Source organism: Eretmochelys imbricata, chromosome 2 (assembly GCF_965152235.1).
Source record: "Eretmochelys imbricata isolate rEreImb1 chromosome 2, rEreImb1.hap1, whole genome shotgun sequence".
Taxonomy (NCBI): Eukaryota; Metazoa; Chordata; order Testudines; family Cheloniidae; genus Eretmochelys; species Eretmochelys imbricata.
This window is the reverse complement of record NC_135573.1, coordinates 213,555,018-213,579,521: the sequence shown is the minus strand read 5'-3', so window position 1 is coordinate 213,579,521 and position 24,504 is coordinate 213,555,018. Positions and strand designations below refer to the sequence as shown.

Below are 24,504 nucleotides of genomic sequence, written 5' to 3'. Positions count from 1 at the left end.
AATTTTAGTCCAGGTATAGTGTGGGAAAAGAATGATAAATGGAAACTGGATTATTCAAGTTTAAAGTTTTACAGAGAAAGCGTAATATTTTGTATGTTTCTGTGGTTAGTTCCATATACCACAGGAAAAATAACACAAGGAACAATTTTGTCATGCACAGCATAGCAAAGCAGATAATCAAACATGTTGGGGATCCACCTGACATCTGCGTTGTCATGGCATTTCCAATATCAGCACAGTATCTCTTCTTTTGCAAACCTTCATTTCAGCAAATGTTCTGTATATCAGAACCTTACTATAAGTATTCTTGATAGAAATTGTATCTTTTCTTATACTGTTGTTTTACAAACTTTTCATGAAAGGTATTTTGGGGGTTTTGATGCTTCATGGAAAAACTTGAAATAAATATTGATTAAAAGCATATCTAATTTTTTATATACTGTGACAAAGTTCCTCCTATGCCTTGGTGGGTCTTGCACTTATTGACAGATTTGCTCGTCTCAGAGATTCATGGCAGCCCTCAGTTTGGCCACATTTGCTAATGGCTCAAACCTGCTGTTCACTCAGCTAACCTCATCACTGGCCAGCATGGGGAAAAGGAAGGAATAATCTCCAGTCTCTGCTGATCCACCTAGTGGGTTGCGGGACAGGCCAGGGACCTTCCCCTCTGGTGGGACCCACAGTCCAGGTCAACTTCTCTTTTATCCAGTAGAGGGAAGGGTAATGGGGGGAAACCAGGCCTGCCCTCTATTCCGGGTTCCAGACCAGGGCCCTGTGGATCACAACTGTCTACAGTGTTTCTTGTAATAGCTGTGCGACAGCTACAACTCCCTGGGCTACTTCCCCATGGTCTCCTCCCAGCGCCTTCGTTCTCACCACAGGACCTTCCTCCTGATGCCAGATAGTGTTTGTACTCCTCAGTCCTCCAACAGCACGCCCTCTCATTCTCAGCGCCCCTCACTGACTGAGGTGAAGTCCTTTTTAAGCCAGGTGTCCTGATTAGCCTGCCTATCTTAATTGATTCTAGCAGCTTCTTATTGGCTCCAGATTTCCTAATTAGCCTGCCTGCCTTAATTGGTTCTGGCAAGTTCCTGATTGTTCTGGAACCGCCCCTGCTACCTTACTCAGGAAAAAGGGAACTGCTTAATCTAGGGCTAATATATTTGCCTTCTATTGCTCTCCTGTAGCCATCTGTCCCGAACCTGTCACAATACATTATCTTCTGTTTTAATTTTTCTTCTTCTTACAGAATGCATATGCATGAAAACAAGGTCTTGGTTGTCTTTATAGTTTGTCTGCTCCTGCTGCTTAATCCTTAGCTGAAGTTATAACCCTCTGTTTGACATCAGCTGGTTGCTGTGAAAATTCTGATGCCAATAATACAAAATGGACTTCAGGTGGAAAATAAACAGCAGGAGCAGATGAAATCAAATAAAGATTCTGCTTTCCTGACAATAGCTATCATTTTAAAGAGTGCGTGAAGAGGAACACAGAAATTATTCTAATCAGAATGAACAAGAATCTGTTTACCCTTGGATAAACTCAGACTAATTGCATTGACTTCAGTGAGTTACTCACTTCTGTTGGGACTACTCATGTGCGGAAGGTTAAACAAGTATACATTTACATGATTGGAACATCACCTTAACATTCCGTAAGGCATGTGTTTTGCTTTTATTGATGTTTTACGAACAGATTTTTTTTTTTAAGACCGCTGTAAAAATGAACTCCTTCTTGAGTAACTTTTTCAAACCAAAGGAGTACTTGTGGCACCTTAGAGACTAACAAATTTATTTTAGCATAAGCTTTCGTGAGCTACAGCATCCGATGAAGTGAGCTGTAGCTCACGAAAGCTTTTGCTCAAATAAATTTGTTAGTGTCTAAGGTGCCACAAGTACTCCTTTTCTTTTTGCTAAAACAGACTAACACGGCTGCTACTCTGAAACCTGAAGTTTTTCAAACCAAAAGATTCTGCTATAATGAGGGCCAGATTCTATATTCCTGACACCAATGACATTCCAGGGGCCTCAGTAGTGCACTTTTCACATTCAAAACTCCTGTTCCCAATGGCAGTTTTGTATATGCAAAGAATGCAAAATCAGCTGCCTTGGTGAAGATTTTGCTTGTGGGAGGAAGGTGGTGGAGAAAAGGAAGAGGTCTGAATCCAGTTTTAATGGATGAGGAATCTCTGAGAAGGTGAGAATTTGGAGGTTTTTATCCACTTCAGAGGCTGGGTAAGTTACTGGCATCATATATTTCCTATAGTTTTATATTTCTCTCTGCTAACAAAAGGTTGTTGCTTCAAGTCACAAATGCACAAAAAATGTATTCATTACTTGTGACAGCATTCAGTTTGGAATGTTATAAACATGAATGTTGAGTCTTGTGGTGAATCAAGATGACTGTCCCAGGTCACTGTGTTACTTGTATTTGTCCTGGTGAGACAACATCTAGTTTAGGCTGGGTTTCTTAAAGCGGGAAATGTTGACTCAAATTCTGCCCAGTTACACCAGTGTAAGCCCTGTGTAATTCACTGAAGTCAATAGCGTTAGTCTGAGTTCACTCCACTGTAAGTAGATTTTGGTCCATTCTGATTAGAATAACTTACTTCTCTTCACTCACTCTTTATAATGGTAAATACTTTTGTGAAAGGAAAATCTTTGTTTGATTTCATCTGCTCCTGCTGTTTGTTCTCCACCTAAAGTAAAGATTATAATTATGACATCAGAATTTTCATAGCAACTAACTGATGTCAAACAGAGGTGAAATGTTTGCTTTCCTCCCCCACCAGTCAGAGCACTTCTGAGGCAAATTGACTTCACTGAATTCTTTCCACAATTTTTCAAAATGAGGAGAAGAATTTTATAATCATAGATCTGAAATTTTTCAAAGTGATGACCTGTCTTCATTATTGTCCCTTCATGCACTGGTATCTTCATCCTCAGCACTACATAACATACCTGTTTGGTGGAAGAAGGAACAACTTCACCACCATGTTTTTTATTTAATTATTTTAATTCCAAAATGGACATGGGCTAAGTATTTGTGTAATTCCGAATCTTGGATTCTCTAGATCAACTAGATAATCTTTGGGTTGAGATACTTTTATCACTGATTGAAGGGTAATATCCAAAGATATCTGTCTTCATTGTTTGTGCACTGTCTCCTGTTTCTTCCATCTATTTCTTTACTCCCTCTTTTCCCTCCACTAATGTTCCTTTTAGAATATGAGCTCCTATGGGGCTAATTGCCATCCAAATGAAGGTGGTGAAATTGCTTTGTTAGGTGACAGGTGACCTACATATGTTAGCATTGTGCCTAATACATCGGTTCTTGCAACAATTTTTTTGGTGGCCTCAGACTGCGGCCACTGACTCTTGCTGGTGGCCACACTGACGCTTTCTCCTAAAATTATTTATTTTTTCCTAAAGTTAATAAAATAATATGCACACATATACATCCAAATCATTGTAATCTAGTTATGTACAGTTTGGGGATTTTTTTTGCAGACTCAGTAATAAAAATTATGCACAGTTATCTCTATTCATTACTGGACCTAACAGAATAGAAACACAAATAAGGTGCTTTGTGCTCTTGTCTTTTTGATTATTGTTTCTTTTGCTTTTTTGGTAAAAGTGGTTGTCTATGTAACAATTCTGAAATAAATTTAAAAATGCTTTGACATAATAGAAGTCCAAATAATAATAATGAAAAAGATATCTGGTGGCTTGGTTCTGGGGAGGGGAGGAGAGGCACGGCTGTGACTGGCCTGGGACGACTCTGGGCAATTGGTGCTCGGGGCTTCTCTGGGTGAGGGGCTTGTGGCTGCAGGCACAGTGGGTCTCGGGGCTCCAGCTGCTGGGGGAGGGGGGAGCACAGGCAGATGGGGTGGAGTTGGGGGCTAGCCTTTCCAAAGGGGGGGCTCTACCTGATACCCATGCACCCGCCGCTCACCTCCTCACCCCATACCCGGCTCCTGTGTCCCTCCTCAACCCCCAGCCTGGTGCGAGAACCACTGCTCGCTGGTGGCTCACCACTCATCTCCTCACTCCCCCGCTCGCAGCTAGCCCCCCCGGCCTGCCTCCTTACCCTGCTGCAGGCTCGCCCCTCGCCTTCTTACTCCCCTGCCAGGCCCTCCCACCGGTTGCTCTCCTTGCCACTCGCCTTCTCACCCCCTCCTCGCCAACTCACCTTGCTCCTTAAGCGTTGTGTGTCCCACCTGTGTCTCCAGAAAGGCGGCACATGCAGGAGCAACAGGGAGGAAGGAGAGGGCCTGATGCTTCCTTCCCCACTGCCCAGGAAACTGCCATGGCTGCAGGGAAACCCCTTGGTGGCCACATGCAGCCACGATGGCTCCATTTGCTAAATGGTGGCCTAGTATTTGCTCTAATGCTGTAGGTAGTGTATTTACCTAATTAGCCCAGAAAGATGATTATAGCTGATTATTATTTTTGTTTTGCTGTTTGTATTTTGAATGATTGCACGTCAACTTCCAAATGACCGCAACAAAATTGCTTATGTATTTACAGCTTGTATTGAACAGAATTACATCAATAACTGCCAAGAAAACAAACTTATTATGTCTGATAAAGTGGTCTCTGTGCATCTGAATATTTACTGGTTTATATTAGATCATGGACTTCAGGAATAACTATATCACCAATATTACTGGCCCCTCTGAAAATATCTGTCTTTTCTGGATTGTAACTAACCAACCATGAGAGAGAAGAAATAGCCACAGGGATTAGGAGACTGGTAACGAGATATGGAGTGTTATTAATTGGTTGTAGGGTTTCTCTTTCCAAGTGAACATTGCTCACAGCATAATTGACATGAACTGACATTTTTAGAGTATCTGAGTTAGTTTCTACGTATGCATAACATCCAACATCACTGCTGATTACATCCTGCACTGTATCTTTTTAACCAGGGAATATTAGAATTCAGGTTTCCCAAAACTGCTTTATAAACCTGAGGTTAAAAAGGAACATGTTAACTTGGTGATCTGCCTCATCTAGCACCTTCTCTAAAAGAACAGAATCCTACTCTAAAACTTGCATTGCTGCTTATAGCAGTTGCCTTTTATTAAAGCAGAGGCTTTCACTGCGTAAAAACATAGAATGTCTTGCCTATTAATAACTCTTTCCTGTATGTGTGTTTAGTTGATTAAATAAACCTGTAAAAGCGTAGGCAACATACTTATGTCGAGTAAAAAGCCTTTATATACAAAATAAATGAATAGTTTAACAAAATGCCTCTCTCTCTCTCTCCATGACAGGTAGGAGCTGTGCTGAGAAGGCAGGAAGGCAGATTCTCTTAGAGGAGTATCATTTGCCACTAGAGTTCTTGCTGTATGGTTACTGCTTGAAAAATCCACCTAATGACAAGTAGGGAACTCTCCTGGCAGTTGGAGGCTTTTTTCCCTGTAAAAATCTACTCTCAATGTTTTTTAAATCTAGCCCTTTATCCTTCTGAAGACAAGGATTTCCACTACTACAATGCTGTATTTCTGAGTCAGTGGACAGCCCCACTGCCTTTGCTGGTGCTAAGAACTTTAAGTATCAGAAAAATGAAACTGTGAAGTCTCTCAGATGAGTTTTACTGGTGCTATTAATTGCAGCAGTGGCACTGAAAAAATGTTATTTATTCTGCTACTTCTGGAGAAAGCTAGTAGCAGGAGAGGCAAGCACTAAAAGCTATTTGTTGGGGAGGAGGACGTAACAAAGCAGAAGAGATGGGTTGTGTAGAAGAGGACCCCACTCTCTCATAGCCAGAAGCTTGGTGTTGCTGACAATAGCAAAACCCACTTTTGTCCAGTAGGAGACTCCAGGAATTGGGAAGAGAGGACATAGGGAGAAAATGGATCCTTCTAGCTTCCAGCATGGAGATGGGGAGTTTCAAACTTATCAAGTACCTACAAGCCAGAGACTGGTTTAGAAGATGAAGCACTTGTGCAGGGTCCCAGGACAGCACCCTAGTAGGAACCTGTGTCCTCCCCTTTACCAATGGGTGGTGTGGGTGTGTGTCGGGGTTGTGGGGTGGGGGTTGCTGGTGCTCCCTTTCACCACCCAAGTTCTTTCATACTGTCTTGTATTTAGCTGGCATAGTACTTTTGTAAGCAGGTGTCTGGTAACCTTTTAAATTCCTGAATAAATTATTCCTACAATAGAAAAACCATAGAGTAACTCTAATAAATAGGTTTCTCCCAAATGCATTATGGACTAGCTCTGCTACAACCGCCTCTGCTAAAGTTTGTTTAAATTAGATTGGGCCAAAGATGTGGCATTATAACATACTGGTACCTCTTTCATGTTGCTGGCTTATTCACCCGAATCTCAATTTACTTTCTTTTAGTGTCTAGCCATTATGGTTTCTGAGATAAACTCTGCTTACATTTTTAAGGCTAAACAATACGCCATGCATTTGAAAAATCATAGTCTGAACATCTGAAAAATGTATTGAGTGGCTTCAGGTGTAAGTGGAATGGATTTTGTGTGTGAAGCTTGGAAGAGTATTATACTTTCAGGTTTTTTTTTTTCTAATTTGATCCCTAATTATACCAACACCTCTAATCCACTTCTTCTCCCATGGGATATTTATTCTGGAAGGACATGCCAACTGTGAGTTTGTACCTTAACCTAACACCAGTCAGGTATCTTATTTAGAAATACTGTAGTATTCCAAAATGTACATTGTTTTGATATCCTCTAGCAGCACAAAACTCTTGCAAGAAGAATGCTAAATTAAAAGTTTCTGGGAGTACATCATCCTCACAAAACTATCTTTTATCTGTGCCTAATCACAGTTTCTGAAAAAACTTCCGTTACTGATACTCAGTTTTTCAAGTGTCAGCAGCTAACACATGATGGTATACTCTTTACCCTCTTCTTTGTTTTAATTTCACCAGGCATTAATAATAAAGAAAAATTTCCCCCTAGTTATATTTAGTACCTACTATATTTTGTAATCTGCCACTATACTATCTTAACAAGATATCCAGTGGCAACTGTGGCACTCTTCCAAATATGAAAGTAGAGGTCGGTATGTAGTTGCCTCATGTGCTATACAGTAATAAGAAAAATCCATTCATAAAACAGGAGGTAACTTTCCAGCAGAGAAACACAGGATTAATAATGATCACTTATTTAAATATTAAGGACCAGATTTTGGTACGCTCCTGTTAAACAGCATCTTATTCCATAAGTAGTCCCATCTAAGTTACTTGTGGAGTAAGGTGCTACTGGGTGTGAGTGAAGGTATCAGAATCTGATCTTCGTTAAGTAAGTGCACTATCCCCTAAGGCTCTAACTTCTCATCCCTAGTGCTGGCTGTTCCAGGCACAATGCCAAGGTAAATGTGGAGGCTTCCAGTGCTGTTCTCTTGCTGCATTTGTGCTGTGGCTAAATAAAGCTCTCCAGTCTCTGGTGTTCTTGAGCTGGTATCTTTTGTAAGACCTATATTTTCTTTTGGTGGGGCAGGGAATGACTCTGGAAATACTGTACATATTACTGTAAAACCTGAAATTAACAGGATACTGGTCAGTTTCTGCTGTCCAAATGGCCATGAAAGTGATAGGGTCCTGGCAGTTTCCCTTTGTTGCTCCAGTAGAGTGACGCTATTCATGGAGGAGAGGATGGTGGTGGGTATATAATAGGAGAGGGAGAGTCCCTCCCACCCCCAGCATCTCCCCATCTCCTGGCTCAGAAGCAGCAGAGGATTAGATCTCTAACTGCTCTTTTTTCCTAACCAGCATCAATGAAACTTCTTGGCTGTAGGGAACGACATTGCTACTCTTTACGACAATACTGGCCAGCAGTGAAATTAGCTCAGACTTAGCCAAGAACTTTCACCTTTTGACAGAGACCAAATCTGGAAAGGTTTAACCCTCCTCCCCTCAGGTGAATTTCTCAGAAAGTTATGGGTGTAAGAAAATGTTTATAACAAAATGTTTTACAGCTGTAATTGAAGCAGTTGCTGTCTGGCGACAACTGTGATGAGCCTATAAGTTGCGTAAAAGGTGTTCCTTGGTTTTGCTCTTCACACACTATACTAATTCACTCTGATATGACTGTGGAGGTAGAGGGGAGAAAAGAATCTGAACACCAGCTAAATATCACAGTGGGAAGCTTGACAAGAATTTGGCAAGAAACTATAGTTACATCACATCCAGCTACATCTGCTCTAACCTGTCATCTCCTTATGATAATGTGTTCCTCACTACTGAAAGGGATTTATGAATTTTCCACCTACAGGTTTTGTTAGTTCATAATCTAAATCTCTGCTACTTTTGCAGACAGCACAAAGAGCTGTGTGCTGTTTACTGGCATGTGGTGTTTTCTCTAGTAGGATTGCTCAGGAAAGCTCTTCTAACATAGTGAACACCAGTGAAAATGAGGTGGGATCAGAGGCTAAAATAACAAGAAAAAAACAAGTTCAAAATTATTTAGACAAGTTGGATGTCTTCAAGGCACCAGGGCCTGATGAAATACATCCTAGAATACTCAAGGAGCTAAGTGAGGTGCTATCGGAGCAATTAGTGATTATCTTCAAATAATCATGGAAGACGGGAGAGATTTCAGAGGTCTGGAAAGTGGCACTATATTTACCCCTCTGTAAAAAGGGAAATAAGGACAACCCAGAGAATTACAGACCAGTCAGCTTAACTTCAGTACTTAGAAAGATAATGGAACAAATAATTAAGCAATCAGTTTGCAAACACCTAGAAGATAATAAAGTGATCAGTAACAGCATGGATTTGTCAATAACAAATCATGTCAAACCAGCCTGATAGCTTTCTTTGACACGGTAACAAGCCTTGTGGATAGTGGGGAAGCGGTAGATGTGGTATATCTTGATTTTAGTAAGGCTTTTGATAGTGTCTTGCATGACCATCTCAGAAACAAACTAGGGAAATACAACCTAGATGGAGCTACTATAAGGTAGGTGTGTTATTGGTTGGAAAACCATTCCCAGAGAGTTATCAATGGTTAACCGTCTAGATGGAAGGGCAGATCAAGTGAGATCAGTTCTGGGTCCAGTTCTGTTCAATATCTTCATCAGTGATTTAGATAATGGCATAGAGAATACATTTATAAAGTTTGTGGACTGTACCAAGCTGCGTGGGGTTGCATGTGCTTTGGAAGATAGGATTAAAATTTAAAATGATCTGGATAAATGGGAGAAATGGTCTGAAGAAAATAGAATGAAATTCTATAAGGATAAATGCAAAGCACTCCACTTAGGAAAGAACAATCAGTTGCACACAAACAAAGTAGTAAATGGCTGCTTAGGAAGGAGTTCTGCAGAAAGGGATCTGGGGGTCATAGTGAATCACAAGCTAAATATGAGTCAATAGTATAACACTTGCAAAAAACAATCAAACATCATTCTGGGATGTATTAGCAGGAGTGTTGTAAGCAAGACATGAGAAATAATTCTTCTGCTCTACTGCACGCTGATTAGGCCTCAACTGGAGTATTGTGTCCGGTTCTGGGTGCCACATTTCAGGAAAGATGTAGACAAATTGGCGAAAGTCTAGAGAAGAGCAACAAAAATGATTAAAGGTCTAGAAAACATGACCTTTGAGGGAAGATTGAGAAAACTGGGGTTATTTAGTCTGGTGAAGACTGGGAGTGACATAATAGTTTTCAAGTACCTAAAAGGTTGTTACAAGGAGCAGGGAGAAAAATTCTTCTCATTAAACTCTGAGGCTAGGAGAAGAAGCAATGGGCTTAAATTGCAGCAAGGGCAATTTAGGTTGGACATTAGGAAAATCTTCCTAACGGTCAGGGTAGTTAAGCACTGGAATAAATTGTCTAGGCAGGTTGTGGCACCTGCTCTTAAAAATCTCCCATGACGGAGAAACGCCTGTCAGGGATGGTCTAGATTAGTGGTCCCCAAACTGTGGGGTGTGCCCCCCTATGGGGGTGTGGAGGAATGTTCCAGCGGGGGACACGGTGGGGACAGGGCCAACTCCCATGGAGGGTGGGGAGGGAGTGCCATGCAGCCCCACTCCATCCCCAGCTCTGCTCTGGCCCCAGCTCCCAGCCCTACATCTGGCCCTGCCCCTAGCCTCTCCTCCCGACTGTGGCCCGGCTGCAGCTCTGTTCCCAGCCCCACCTTCCACCTTGGTCGATGGACGCAGCTTCGGCCCCAGCCCCACTCTTGGCCCATGTCTTGCTCTTGGCTTTGGGGCAGGGGTGCAGATAGGGTAAGTGGGAGAGCGACCACTGATTTCGATAGTACTTGAGTGTTATCCAGGGGACTGGACTAAAAGACCTCTTGGGGTCCCTTCTGGTCCTACGATTCTGTGATTCTTTGTGCCACTGGAGTTCTGCAACTCATTACTTGGTAGTTTGGCTCTTAAAATCTGAGCCTGGAACCAAAAAAAGATGCTGCTTTGACTGATGGTGAGAGATTAGAGACATTTAATACATTTCCCAGAAGTATAGAGACTCAGAAACCTCCTAGTCATGGTATCTGATCTTCCGCATGCAGATTAAAGATGGCCAATGAAAAATACTGGCGGGAGGCTCTGTTTCTCTATAACTTGATGGTGTGGCGCACTCATGCCTTATAGGTCTTGTCTATACTGGGGAAAGAATTCCAATTCTTGCTAATGTCTGTGCCACTGAGAATCCTGGTATTAATGGGGCTCCAGCAGCTCTTTTAGCATTGCGGCAATTAAACATGCTCAGCACAGGTCTACGCAACATGGTGTGGAGCGCCACAGCGGGAACCAGAAGGCTGTCTATACCTGGTGTTGCAATCTACCCCAGCGGATAACTTATTTTGTTAAAATTCCCAGTGTAGACAGACAAAACCTCAGCAGAGTTTAAACAGTCTCTCAAGTTTGACAATGCCTGGCATTGATTTACCACTTTCTGTAGTCATTATGGTGAATTTTTACTGTGGTGGACCAGCTGTTACATATAACTTGATCTTGGGCATATTAATAGTGTTTGGAGAATCTTGGATGCTTCAGAGCTTCTGTTAAGATAATTAGACTAAAATAATGCCTTTTAAAAATATGTGGTATGGAAATAGGTTTCCAATATTTCCTGTTTTCAGTCCAAGCTTGATATCTTACAAGAACTGAGGCTTGTAGATATTTCAGCTTCTAGTCTTGGCAGAAAATGAAGAGGGCTATGAAGGTTTTAGATAAACTAAAAGTTAATTCTTGATTTTGGTTTCCCCTCTCTCTCTCTCTCTCTCTCTCCCCCCTTTCCCACCCCAAACCTCAGATTGTGGTTTTGGTTCAAGCTTGTTGCTTTTCTTTTATCTGAACCATTTAGCCTGTCACTGTTAATTTAGGACTCCCATAAGCAGGCTCAAGGCAATGAGGGCATTTGAGTCCAGCTGTCAGTATCTAATTATAAAGACTACTAAACAGCTACAACTGTTTGTTTTTGCCCCTTTCGCCATGTGATGTTAGATCAAACAGGTTAAAGAGACAGCGAAGTGGGTTGAACTTGTGAAAATTTACAGACAGTTTTCAGGAGAATATAAGCAACTAGTGCTATCTCCTTTTGTAACCAAAGACCTGTCCTAGATATGTCTAGAGCAGGGGTGGGCAAACTACAGCCCAGGGGTCACATCCGGCCCTCCAGATGTTTTAATTCAGTTCTCGAGCTCCCACTGGGGAGGGGGTCCGGGGCTTGCCCCAGTCTGTGCAGCTCCCAGAAGCAGCAGCATGTTCTGCCTCCAGCTTCTATGCGTAGAGGCAGCCAGAGGGCTCCACATACTGCCCCAGCCACAAGCACTGCCCCTGCAGCTCCCATTGGCCAGGATAGGACAGAACACAAAGACACCTGGACATGGCTCTGCTTAGGAGCCATAGGGAGGACATGCTGCTGCTTCTGGGAGCCGCTTGAGGTATGCGTCGCCTAGAGCCTGCACCTCTGACCCCCTCCCATGCTTTACCCCCCTGCCACAGCCCTGATCCCCCTCCTGCCCTCCAAACCCCTCGGTCCCAGCCCAGAGCACCCTCCTGCACCCGCAACCCCAGCCGGAGCCTTCACCCCTTCCCGCACCCCAACCCACAGTTTCATGACCATTCATGGCCCACCATACAATTTCCATACCCAGATGAGGCCCTCGGGCCAAAAAGTGTGCCCACCCCTGATCTGGAGAGAGTTACAAAAGGTTTGATTTCTTACTGCTATATCAGAGCCATCCATACTATCATGCATGGGAGGAGGATAGAGAACACAAGGAACTAGGCGAGGTTCATCTTATAGAGTTTTTTTTTGCTGTTCAGTGGATTTTGGAAATGAGTTTGAAGAGCTTCCTGTCCTTTCTTATCCCCAGGATCCATAGGGAACCCTCCTGGAATGTGATATGGGCTGCCCTGTGATCTTGTCCAGTCTACTCTGCCGCAGGCAGCCTACCTCTGTCTTTGATATCTCTCCTGTTTTGGAAACATTTTTGGATATGGAGCAGAAATCAAGACTGTCCTTAGCAGCATTAACTTCTGCAGAGAGATCTTTTGGGTCCTGAGGAGAGAATCAAGGGCAGGTATGCCCCAACCTCTGCCCAGCCACTCCTAACTTTTGTGGAACTCCACTTGGCTGAGAGAGGCATGCTGAAGAGTCACGACTTCCTGTGTTCCTCCTTTTCCCCAGTACTTCTGGGCTCCCAGAAACAATTAGAGTTGTTCTAGCTGGAATTACAGAACTCTCCTTTGGCACTGAGCTTCCTGAAAATGGCTCATTTCAGTGTGGAGATCTTATGTAAAAGTTCAAGGTCCTGAGTGTTTTGTTGCCTCATTATACATTATAGGTATATTTTGTTGTGAGCAACACATTGTATACAACTTAATATTCAAGATGTGTATGTTCTTTATCTGCACTGTGGATGGGTGTTAGATGTAGCTCTTTAGAAAGGAACTGTTTTGCTCATGCTAGCGCTTCTGCAATTTCCTGATGGAAGTGCTTTTGCTCCTGGGCCAGTGCTTTAGTGAGTACCTTATAAAGGCTGACCCTCACTGGAGCAGATTAGAGTGCAATGCATTTAAAGCTAAATATAGAACAAGGCAAATCCTGTGCTTCTCCTAATAACTGCTCAAGAGTCACTGCTGTTGGACTGAACCTTTGTTGATTAAATTTACCGCAAGTGGGAAGTTTTGTTTGTTCCCAGGTTCTATTAAAGGGCATCTCTTTGATGTCCAGAAAAACAATTTTAAAATCTAATTGTCAAGCTTCAGGTATGTGAAAAATGTTTTCTAGTATTGAAAAAAGAGACATCCCCATCCCCCACCACAAGGAAAATGTACAGTAGTAGAAATTAATGTAAAAATGGAAGACTGCACAGCTGCTGGGAAGTCTTATCTACTTCACTGAGGGGAAGGCAGGCTGGTTTTCCATTCTGCTGCCCCAAAGGAAAGCTGGTGTGTTTTCACTGATGGAGTTAAGGTGTATTAATACCAGTCTTCTGGCTTGTTTATGCTCTGAAGGGCTGTGACAATAGACTTAATTCATGCATATTGTATGGTTTGCTTTGTTTTCTTTCCCAGATTGCTGGAAGGTTTCTGTATCCTCTTGAAACTAACATCCTTATGTTTGCTGCAGTGAGAACATTATTTCCAACCAAATGAGATACTACAATGACTAGCAGAACACAAACATAAAATCCACTATTAGTAGCAGACTTATGGAAATGCAGATTTTTTATTTTTTTTTATTTTTTAGTACACATCAAACTCTATCACAAATGATTGCTTGTTACGCGGGCAAAATAGATGAGTCAAATCTAGCTGGTCACTAGCTGGAAGACTTAAAACCTGCAGGCATTGATGGCGGTATTATCTGTCTACTTCATGCAGAAAGCATTTACTGGTACTCTAGATATGGTGTCCGTTGGTAAAGGGATATATCTGTCTTTCTCCATCCTCCTCTGAAGTTCCTGAGCACTCCAGAAGAGAGACTGCTGGACTCTACTCACTGGAGAGCCTCAGCTCCTACAACGCTTTCTAAGCTTCACTGTGCCATCTCATTCACCATCCTTGATTTTAACTCTCAGAATGAAAGTAAGAACATAAGAACGGCCATACTGGGTCAGACCAAAGGTCCATCTAGCCCAGTATCCTGTCTTCCAACAGTGGCCAGTGTCAGGTGCCCTAGAGGGAATGAACAGAACAGGTACTCGTCTAGTGATCCATTCCTTGTCGCCCATTCCCAGCTTCTGTAAAACAGAGGCTAGGGATACCATCCCTGCCCATCCTGGCTAATAGCCATTGATGGACCTATCCTCTCTGAATTTATCTAGTTCTTTTTTGAGCCCTGTTATAGTCTTGGCCTTCACAACATCCTCAGGCAAGCAGTTCCACAGGTTGACTGCGGTGTGTGAAAAAATATTTCCTTTTCTTTGTTTTAAACCTGCTGCCTATTAATTTCATTTGGTGACCCCTAGTTTGTGTGTTATAAGGAGTAAATAACACTTCCTTATTTACTTTCTCCACACCAGTCATGATTTTTTTGACCTCTATCATATCCCCCCTTAGTCGTCTTTTTTCCAAGTTCAGAAGTCCCAGTCTTATTAATCTCTCCTCATACGGCAGCTGTTCCATACCCCTAATCATTTTTGTTGCCCTTTTCTGAACCTTTTCCAATATCTTTTTTGCAATGGAGCGATCACATCTGCACGCAGTAGTCAAGATGTGGGTGTGCCATGGATTTATAGAGAGGCAATATATTTTCTGTCTTATTATCTATCCCTTTCTTAATGATTCCCAACGTTCTGTTTGTTTTTTTGACTGCCGCTGCATTTTGGGTGGATGTTTTCAGAGAACTATCCACAATGACTCCAAGATCTTTCTTGAGTGGTAACAGCTAATTTTAAACCCCATTATTTTATATGTATAGTTGGGATTATGTATTCCAGTGTGCATTACTTTGCATTTATCCACATTGACTTTCATCTGCCATTTTGTTTGCCCAGTCACCCAGTTTTGAGAAATCCTTTTGTAGCTCTTTACAGTCTGCCTGGGACTTAAGTAGGCAAGTTCATCGCCAGAGGCTTGGCTAAGCAGTTTAACTGTACCTTCTTTGAAATGTTCTTAATTTCTGGTAAAACTGTAGCTTGTTTGCTCATTTGTTTTTGAGAGAGAGGATATTCTCAGTATGCAAAATTGTAACTGCTGGTTAGGTCTTTTCTTATGTTACAACTTGAAGGCAGCAAAGCCAATCATGACTCTAAACTTTTCTGGCCCTTTATGCTTTTTCTCTCAGGTGTGCTGTCATTTCATAAACCCATATAAGTCATAGCTCTGGACTCGAAAAGACTGATCTACTGAGTTACAAAAGTGAAACACTGTTGGAACGACCACAGAAGGGCAGCTAGTGACGACATAAGGGTTGTCAAATAATTAAAAAAATAATTGCAATTAATGGCAAGATTAAAAAAATAGTTGTTTAATCATAGTTTTTAATCACACTGTTAATAATAGAATACCAATTTTAGTTTATTAGACATACTTTTGTATGTTTTTCTACATTTTCAAATATGTTGATTTTAATTACAACACGGAATACAAAGTGTACAGTGCTCACTTTTTATTGTTACAAATATTTTCACTGTAAAAAAGATAAACGAAATAGTATTTTTCAGTTCACCTCATATAAGTACTGTAGTGCAGTCTCTTTATCGTGAAAGTGTAACTTACAAATGTAGAATTTATTTTTTTTACATAACTGCACTCAAAAACAAAACAATGTGAAATTTTAGAGCCTACAAGTCGAAGCATGAAGGGGCATATGAATGTTTAGCATATCTGGCATGGAAATACCTTGCAACGCCAGCTACAACCATGCCATGCGAACGCCTGTTCTCATTTTCAGAACAGGCGTTCGCATGGCATGGGTTGTAGCTGGACATTGTAAATGAGAATCAGGCAGCATTATTTCCTGTAAATGTAAACAAACTTGTTTGTCATAGTGATTGGCTGAACAAGAAGTAGGCCTGAGTGGATTTGTAGGAGATGAATTGAAAAATACTATTTTGTTTATCTTTTTTACAGTGAAAATATTTGTAATAAAAACAATATAAAGTGAGCACTGTACACTTTGTATTCTGTGCTGTAATTGAAATCAGTATATTTGAAAATGTAGAAAAAAATCCAAAAATATTTATATTTAAATTGGTATTCTATAACTGTTTCACAGTGTGATTAACACGATGATTAATCATAACTTTTTTTTAAATTGAGTTTATATGTTTTACATTAATCACATGCCCTAACTGTGATTAATTTCCAGCCCTAATTATAACTGGAAAAGATAGACATCTCAGAAATTGGAGTAGATTATATCACTACAGCATTGTTGGGAGGGTTGTTCAAAAACTAATTTACTGGGATACAGACAACCAATTAACTGGCAGATTCTACTTCTGCACTCTGTTCAGTAATTTGTAATTGATAGAATCTATCCCGCTGTGAAACCAAGAATTCACTTTGTTCAGCCTAGGAGGAAGTGATGGCATGTGTAGTGTGTGCTTTGAAACCAGTAGCATGAGTGAGACTTGCTGTAGAATAAATCTTCTCTATTTCATTTGTAAACAAATGGGGCTAAAATGAGGTAGGGTATCTGTGTGTAAATGTGGGTGTGTGTTTAAACTTGTTGGTTGGTTGTGTAGGGTTTCTTTTTGTTTTGTTTTTTTGTTAAGTTTTATTGACGGTCCAAAAAAACAAGATTTGTGAAAGGTAAAACTTTAGGGTGCTCTCAGATGAGTCAAGAATCTTGGTAGAGTTTTATGTCCTGAATTATGTGAAATGGCTTACTCAGTCCAAACAATAACCTCCTCTGTGGGGAGGATGGGGGGAGATCTAAGAGAACTGATAGGTACAATGAAACTTCATTATATTCACTCTATATTACTTATTTGCATTCATTTGTCAATATAGGATGTGAAGCTTACGCAAAATATAGCTATATAATTAAATCAATTATACTAATATACTTAGTAAAACTGAAGAATAGCGGTGCTCATCAGATAATAGGCTATTTAATAATTATGAATGAGTAATCTCACATTAATTGAGGTCTGTATGTAAGGGATACTCTCCAGTAGTTTAGGCCCAATATTCGTCCTAGCTTGATATTATTTAATGGAATGCTGTCTAGATTTTCAAGTATCTATTTAAATACAAAATTGCTGATGGAGGAAAACTAGGTACCATTTTGTGCAGGACACAGAAGGCGATAACATCTCTTCCCAGTTCTTTAGTAGCTAATATGCAAGTCATGGTTATAAACACTTGAATAGGACAGGAAAATATATTTGGTGTTTGGAAGAAATATTTGCCAAAGGCTTGATCCTGTAAACATCTTTGTAGAACCCATATTGATTTCAATGGGACTCTGTAAGGCATGAGTTGTCATTTGTTTTTCATCACTAAGGGCTAGATTATTGCAGCCCTTTGTTGGCTATACCCAGGAGTCAGTTTCTCCCTTGCTTTCTTGCTCAGATTTTTAGTCTGCTCATGAGGACAGCGGGGGCTATTCTCCCTGCAAGCAAATAGGTAGTGAAGTGGCAGAGAGTGGGAGGATCCATGCCTCCGTGCTCCCCTTCCTGCCAGCCTATGTAGTTGACTGGGTGCACAAGACAAGAGTGAGTTGCTCTCTGAAAAGGGGTGAAGTAATTTACTCCCTCCTCAGAGTGAGGGGCAGTCAGGGGAGGAATTGTGACTTTTGTAAATCACAGTTTGGTCTGCTCTTGAGCCAGTGAAGCACCCTGTTGTCCCTTAAGTAGGTCAGATAATAAGGTTTCAATATAGTCTTAAGTGTTGCTCGGTTTTAGTTTTGTTTTTTATCTTTGAAATCAGGAAATTCTATTACAATGATGCCAATTTATATAAAAAGAAAAGGAGTACTAGTGGCACCTTAGACTAACCAATTTATTTGAGCATAACCTTTCGTGAGCTACAGCTCATGAATTTACAAATCATGATTCTACGGAAGATCCTATGGCTGGTTAAAGCTAGCCCTTATTCGAGCTAGGATTATTTTTGGTCCTGAGACTCATTATCTGATACTGTAATTAATTTCTCTAATTTACATTTCTTGAAATAGAGGCAAGACAAAGGATATTGTGACAATATAACTTTTGAGATTATTTTCTGGTAAATTTCTGTGTAGAATGAAAGCTTCCATTTTTATAGTATTGTCATGAACCAAGCTTTGTCAGGGAAACAAATTTCAATCAGAATATGTTAAAATTATAGTGCTGTTTGTCTTTAAAATAATTAAAACTAATTTTTACATGAATTTTTCATCAGTGTTGCTGGATTCTATGAATTTCTTTTTTGCTTTACTGTCACATGACCGTGTCGTCTGTAAGTACTCTGATTAAATTGATATACATAGTTAAACTATTTTTCTTTCTCTTGCAGAAATTTTATGAATAAACATCAGAAGCCGGTGCTAACAGGCCAGCGGTTCAAAACTAGGAAGAGGGGTAGGATAAATGCTTTATTTTTTTTCCTTTTCATGAAGGTGACTAGAATTATCACAGTCATATAAAGCATTGCCTGCTGTCCTCTCATTTGAAATGCAGATGTTGAAGGACTAAAAAACGAGCAGATGGAGTAACTGAAGTTTAGTAGGATTAAGGTGTCCCCTCCTACCTACCACCATCCTCCCAAAAGTGTAAAGGATACTGTAGTGTTTTTAATGTAACTAAAGTTTATGCATCCGACGAAGTGGGTATTCACCCACGAAAGCTTATGCTCCAATACATCTGTTAGTCTATAAGGTGCCACAGGACTCTTTGCTCCTTTTAAAGTTTATGCTTTTTGTATACATTTAGGATTACATATAAGACACTTGCAGCTTGGCTTTGTTTGTATTAGTGTGCAGTAGCCTCTGGGAAGAGCAAGTTTTTAACCAGGATTACAGAAGATTTGGGTATTAGGAAGAATGGTTGAGGATGATTAGACACTTCTTCCAGCTGCCACTGTAAAGGCACATTTTTGATTAAGAAAGCACAACTACCAAGGGTTTCTTAAAAGACAAGCAGCGTTCAGAAATGAATTTCAGCTAATGAGGTTTTTAGAGTCAAATCTACGCAATCTCCCAAAATGGGCCCCTGATTTCTAAAATGAAGCTAACTTCCTACCTCTCAAATATCCCATGGGCATATAGTGCTTTCTTTTATGATAACAGTCTGAAAACTTAAATATTCTTTAAACAGTTAAAGAATGCATTTTTTCCAATATTTATTTTTTACTGTGACAATGGATTCTAAGAGTGTTTGTTTTTTTATTCACGTTAAAAAAATTAATATACCACAAAATAAATTCCTTTTCATATGGGGTTTTAATAATTTAATATTAAATGTGTCTAAATATAACCAAGTATCTTCCCTCGTTATTTTCAAGGTTCCATAAATTTTGAAAGTATTATATTTATGTGATGGAAAAGGGGTCACCCAGTGTGCCCCCTTTCTGTCAGGCATGGTGTCACAGGTGATCCCTGTATAACTTCCCTTCACCTGGGTTACAAAGAAGTCCAGACAGATCTTTGTAATCAAAGAGCGCCTCCCTTCTGAGGTTCTCATTTATTAATGACAGCCATAAGCACAAGTAGAGCCTTGCTCAAATATACCCAGGGGCATTTGTTGCCTTAGGCTTAGTCCAACTAAGGGTCGATGACTCCTTCCTTCAGGAGCTTCTGCTTTTCTGCACCTGAAACAGTCTCTGATCTGGAAACCCTTCTGGGTCCCTTCTCAGGATAACCCCTTTTCAGTCCTTCCTTAAGCAGAAGACTCCAGCTCTCCTCTTGGGAACTGGGTTGTATTAATTACTGCAGCAGTTTCTCTTTACACAGGAGTCTCCCCAGCTCTCTTCTCTGGATCTCGGTTGTAGATTAGCCAGTTGTACAGCCTTTACTAGCTTCGCCAGTTGACCCCTTTTCCTTAAACTTCAGGCTTCTCAGCAGGCCAGCTTTCCCTGCTGGTGTCCCCTGGTGTCTGCAATGCTATGAGAGAGGAGGCAGCCTTTATGCTGGTCCCCTTCTCTCTGCTCATCCCCAATTAGTGAGGTGAGAGGGATAGCCTTGTACCACCCTATCTGCAAAGCTCCTGGCCCCAGCAAACATTTCTTACTCCTGGGACCACTTCCTTTCACCCAACATCTTCCAGGTTTGTGTGTGTGTCTCTAAAATATGTATCAAACCTGCCAGCCTCTTAAAGGACCATGCCACATGACAAGACAGGGTGATGATTAGACCCAAGAACCCTGACATAGTCTAAATAATGCTGATGCCACTTATTAAGGTTGTCACACTGCCTGGAGTGGCTCATGGCCATGAATGCCAACATCAGGGCAGACTGTCAAGAAACAGACACAAACCCCAAACTGGAGGTGTGTTCTATACTTAGATTTCATCAACCAAGTAACAAGTATGAACTTCTCAGAAACTATAACAGCCTTAATAGGGAGCCACAGACAGTCCCTGTGAGTAGTCCAATCTATCTTGCCACCCAGGCAAACCTGCCTCTGTGATAGATGGTCCCTTATACCAAAAATCACAACAATATTCAGGTTACTCCCAGTCCCAAAGGACAAGTCATTTACCCCAGGCCAAGTGCACCCTAGATCTCTCACCAAAGACAATGCTTATAGCCAGTCTTTCATAAACTAACTAAAGGTATTAATCAAGAACAGAAATAAGAGAGTTTATAAGGCTAAAGCAGGTAAACACATACACAAAAATGAGATACAGTCTTAGGTTCCAAAAGATGATGACAGCTGATATAATATGCAAGTTTTATAAGCCCTTTAGGGCTAACTCAAACTAGACAGCTGGAGGAGATCCCTTGCTTATGCTTAGAAATCTTTGCCTCTTCAAGTTCAAGCAGCATAGGGATAACAATTTCTCAACAGGTATTTTTATTCCCTTCTCATAGTGTTCAAGCTGTGATGGGATGAAGGCTTTTGCATTACCCTCTTCAACCTATAGAGTCTTTTGTCCACAATGGCTTCTCTGATGCCTGTAGACCTTCTTTTGTTGGGAGAGGAGATAACCGCTCTTGTTGTAAACTAGCACTTCACACTTGGTAAAATGCTTCTCCTTTACTGTGTGGGATTTACAGTCTTAGCAAACATTGTTAAAGTTGCAGAACCAACATTTAAACATTACTTTAGAATATGGGATACAGATATTATAAGTAGGATTAATACATGCAGCATCCTATAAGATTCCATAAAATTAAACACATTCTTATAACTAAAATATCTATTTTAACAGTACTACCGCACAGGTAAGCCAGACTGGTTTCCAGCTATGCATTTGTCAGAGTTCATTGAGGCCTGGGGACTTGGTATGAGCCGGCACCAGGTTTGCCAAAATCACCAAGGTATTCTAGTGAAATATAACCTATGAGTGCACAGTGCATTTTATAATGTATTTTACAGATCATTGGCTGCTGTAGGTTGTGTGTTTAGTCTGGGAATTGGGCCAATAAAGGGCTGCTTACCAGGAATGGTGCTAGTTCACTTTAACTGGAAAGAGAAACAATTGGTAATAATGAATGTGATACTATAGAAACCACTGTGAGCAAAATCTGTGTGTGTGTGTGTGTGTGTGTGTGTGAGAGAGAGAGAGAATATGAATTATAGCTATATCCTGGCAGCTATAGTAATTGATTCTATTATCTGTAATTTTACCGGGATTTTAACTGCTCTGGTTTACAATGGATTTATCAGAACAGTTACATGATATTGTTTGTTTGCAGCTAATTACAATGAGTTTCGGTGTGCATCCTTTTAAATTATTGGTTCCTCTCTTCTGGAGAGGCTTTTGGAGCTGTATGTCCCTTGACCTCTCCTCCAATAAATTATGATAGTCTGCTAATAGCTAAAATATATGGCTTACTATGCCACTCCTATGCATGTTTCATTGGTGGCACTGTTGTTTTTAGTGCCTTTTTTTTTTTTTTAAGGAGTTCTCATGTGTCCTCAGCAAAACAAACCTTCCCTAATTAAGTGGCCCAAGAATCAAGTTCAAGGTCCTCAATGGCCAGGGCCATTAGTTGTGGTCTGCCCATGTGGTGCTCTAGCATGTCAACTTCTGAAGAGGATTTAGCCTGATGGGAACCATTGCTGCTACTCTCTTCCCAGCTATGTTTTGTCTGTTTGGGCTCCCCTTGCCCTCTGCCAACCTCCCAACCCTGCCAGTGTTGCTGTGGGAAACATGACAATTCCTTGGAGGCTAGCCTGCTGTGGGACATAGAAACAATTTAAGGTGGTTGTTGGCATTCCTGGAAGGGCATGTACCTGCAGCCATTGAACAGTGGAATTCAAAACGGTGACCAGAGCCGTCACGGTGGGACACCTCCTGGAGGCTACTAAAGTCAATGTAAGTAACGCAGCATCTACACGGACACTGCGTTGACCTAACTACGTCAACCTAAGTGCAATGTCTCTCATGGAGGTGAAGTTATTAAATCGGCATAGCAGGTGAGTTACATCGGCAGGAGTGACATTTTAGTGTAGACGCTTACAGAGTTAGGTTGACACAAGCTGCCTTGCATTGACCTAACTCTGTAGTGTAGACCAAGCCAAAGTGCCTGGATTCTGGGTGGCTTGCTTTTAGGATGCCAAACTTGGAAAAACCTTGAAGAAGCCTGTTTTTTTTTTTCAGGAGGCAGGTTCTCAGCTTGCTTCCTGCTTAACTGTTATGTTGTATTACTCCAAATGTATTTAGTGCTGTGGAAACATTTAGTAAGATGCAGTTCCTTCCCTGAAGAGCTTAGTTGTCTGCTGGCAACTAAAGAAATTGCTAACTTAATCTGTTAACAATGCTTTAGTTGCTAGGAGTTAAAATTACTAAAGCAGAAGAAGGGAGAGTGGGGCAGGGGGAACTAGAGTGGTGTTGCAATGTGTGATACCCTGAGATGGAGTCCCCCTTTGGGCTTTTCCTGGGTGGTGTCGCTAAATGTTGCACTCCGGCCTCTACTATTTGGTTATTTGCACAAATAGGAAAATTCTAGTGAACTCTTACTCAGTGCAGTCTTTCCTACACTCCTACTGAATGCTGTTTTTTTCAATAGTCCTATTTGCAATAGTTGGGATCAGACCAGGATTTGTGCATATGGCACAGATATATGCAAGCCTACTATATTGGAGCATAGATGTGACTGCACAGAGTATTCCTTTCCTTTTCTGTTTCAGGCTCCTGTGAAGTGTGGGAGGGGGTAGGATCTGGAGCAAAATCACCAGTGCCTGACCAGGCTAGAAAAACACATGCCCATATAAAACACTGTAGGTGTCACATGGGCCCAGTGGCATATTGGCAGTGCTTCATGCAGGCCCATGAGACCCAGATCTATTCCTGTGATACCGGAGATGGGAGTATATCCTTCAGAAACACACAGTCTGGCAAACTAAAGAACCATGCAGATGCTATTAGCCAGAAAGTTGGTGAGTATGGGTAAACGCAGCACAGGAGGAAGTGAAGCAAAAGGAATCAAAAGTGAAGCAAAAGGTGCCCTTCAGGAAGAAAATTGTTTAGTAGAAATTCAAAATAAACACTCATACAGTAAAATGAGGTCCGAAAGGGGACGGGATGGATTTTGTGGAGGAATGAATTCAGTTTCCCTGGCTTGTGAGTCTTTTGTTGAAGGGTTAAGATTCATTTGTTAAAGAGTAAGATTCAAATGTATTTTATGATGTGGTGCATGTGTACCCAGGGGAAGAGGGTGACTTTTAGAAGCGAAATGAGTGGACCTGCTAGCTGGCCCTAATTATGCACTTGACAACTTCACATGCTGTTCCTATTCCAGGATGACAGCTTCTTATTCAGCTTTTTGTGCTGGTTCAGCACATCACTTCTAGGGACATTAGTTGTTAGGAAAACAACGTTTCACTAATGGTGTGTATCACTTTCAGGCAATTAAAAAAAAATCCTCTTCCTACACACATTAGATTGCAACAGAGAAGAAAATAGTAGAACGTTCCAGATGGGAAGAAGGCTTGTAGGCAGGAAAAGTATCTGGGTTTAAAACTACTGTAGAAAATATTAGTGGTGGTGGTGTTTGTGTTGCACTGTGGTCCGCAGCCCCCATAGTGCTAGACACAGTAAAGCCTTCCAAATTAAATTAAATGGGTATTTTTAAACCTGCCTGTCTGAAAAATATAAAAATATCTATTCGTTTAAAACTCTTAGGGGTACAGACTTTGTCTTCATAACTGTCTGTAAAGCACCTAGCATGTTGTTGATATCATGTGAATAATACATACTCTTGTGGTTCCCCAAGGAGGAATAGTTTGTACTTCCTTTGGTTGTTTGGTAGCATTCATGATTCTGCTCCTGCTATTGTGCTGCTTGTGCACAAATAAAAACGTTTTGGGCATTATTACAAGTTAAGGTGAAATGATTGCTTTTTATAGTCCATGCTGGGAAGGACCCTAGGAGGCTCAAGATATCTGTGAATAAGCAGCATGGTTACTCAGAATGACTCTGCTACGGTTTTTTCAGGGAATTTTCATGGAGCACTAACTTTCAC

At 41.0% G+C, this 24,504-nt stretch overlaps 1 protein-coding gene across 12 annotated transcripts in view; it reads left to right on the top strand.

Moving 5' to 3' along the window:
• Window positions 1-24,504, top strand: part of BZW2 (basic leucine zipper and W2 domains 2) — a 77,506-nt gene that overhangs the window by 10,355 nt on the left and 42,647 nt on the right. For 4 of the 12 annotated variants that reach the window (XR_013345332.1, XR_013345331.1, XM_077811406.1 and 1 more), the window contains exons 1-2: window positions 21,986-22,355; window positions 23,171-23,419. Coding sequence is in view for 10 of the 12 variants with exons in the window: in XM_077811406.1 (XP_077667532.1) it covers window positions 23,272-23,419 (148 nt within the window). In the remaining 2 variants the exon portion in view is untranslated. Of the gene's footprint in view, window positions 1-5,282; window positions 5,388-18,388; window positions 18,454-21,985; window positions 22,356-22,870; window positions 23,420-24,504 lie in introns of those variants that run through there. The other 8 variants (XM_077811412.1, XM_077811415.1, XM_077811411.1 and 5 more) reach the window with 5 other exon arrangements.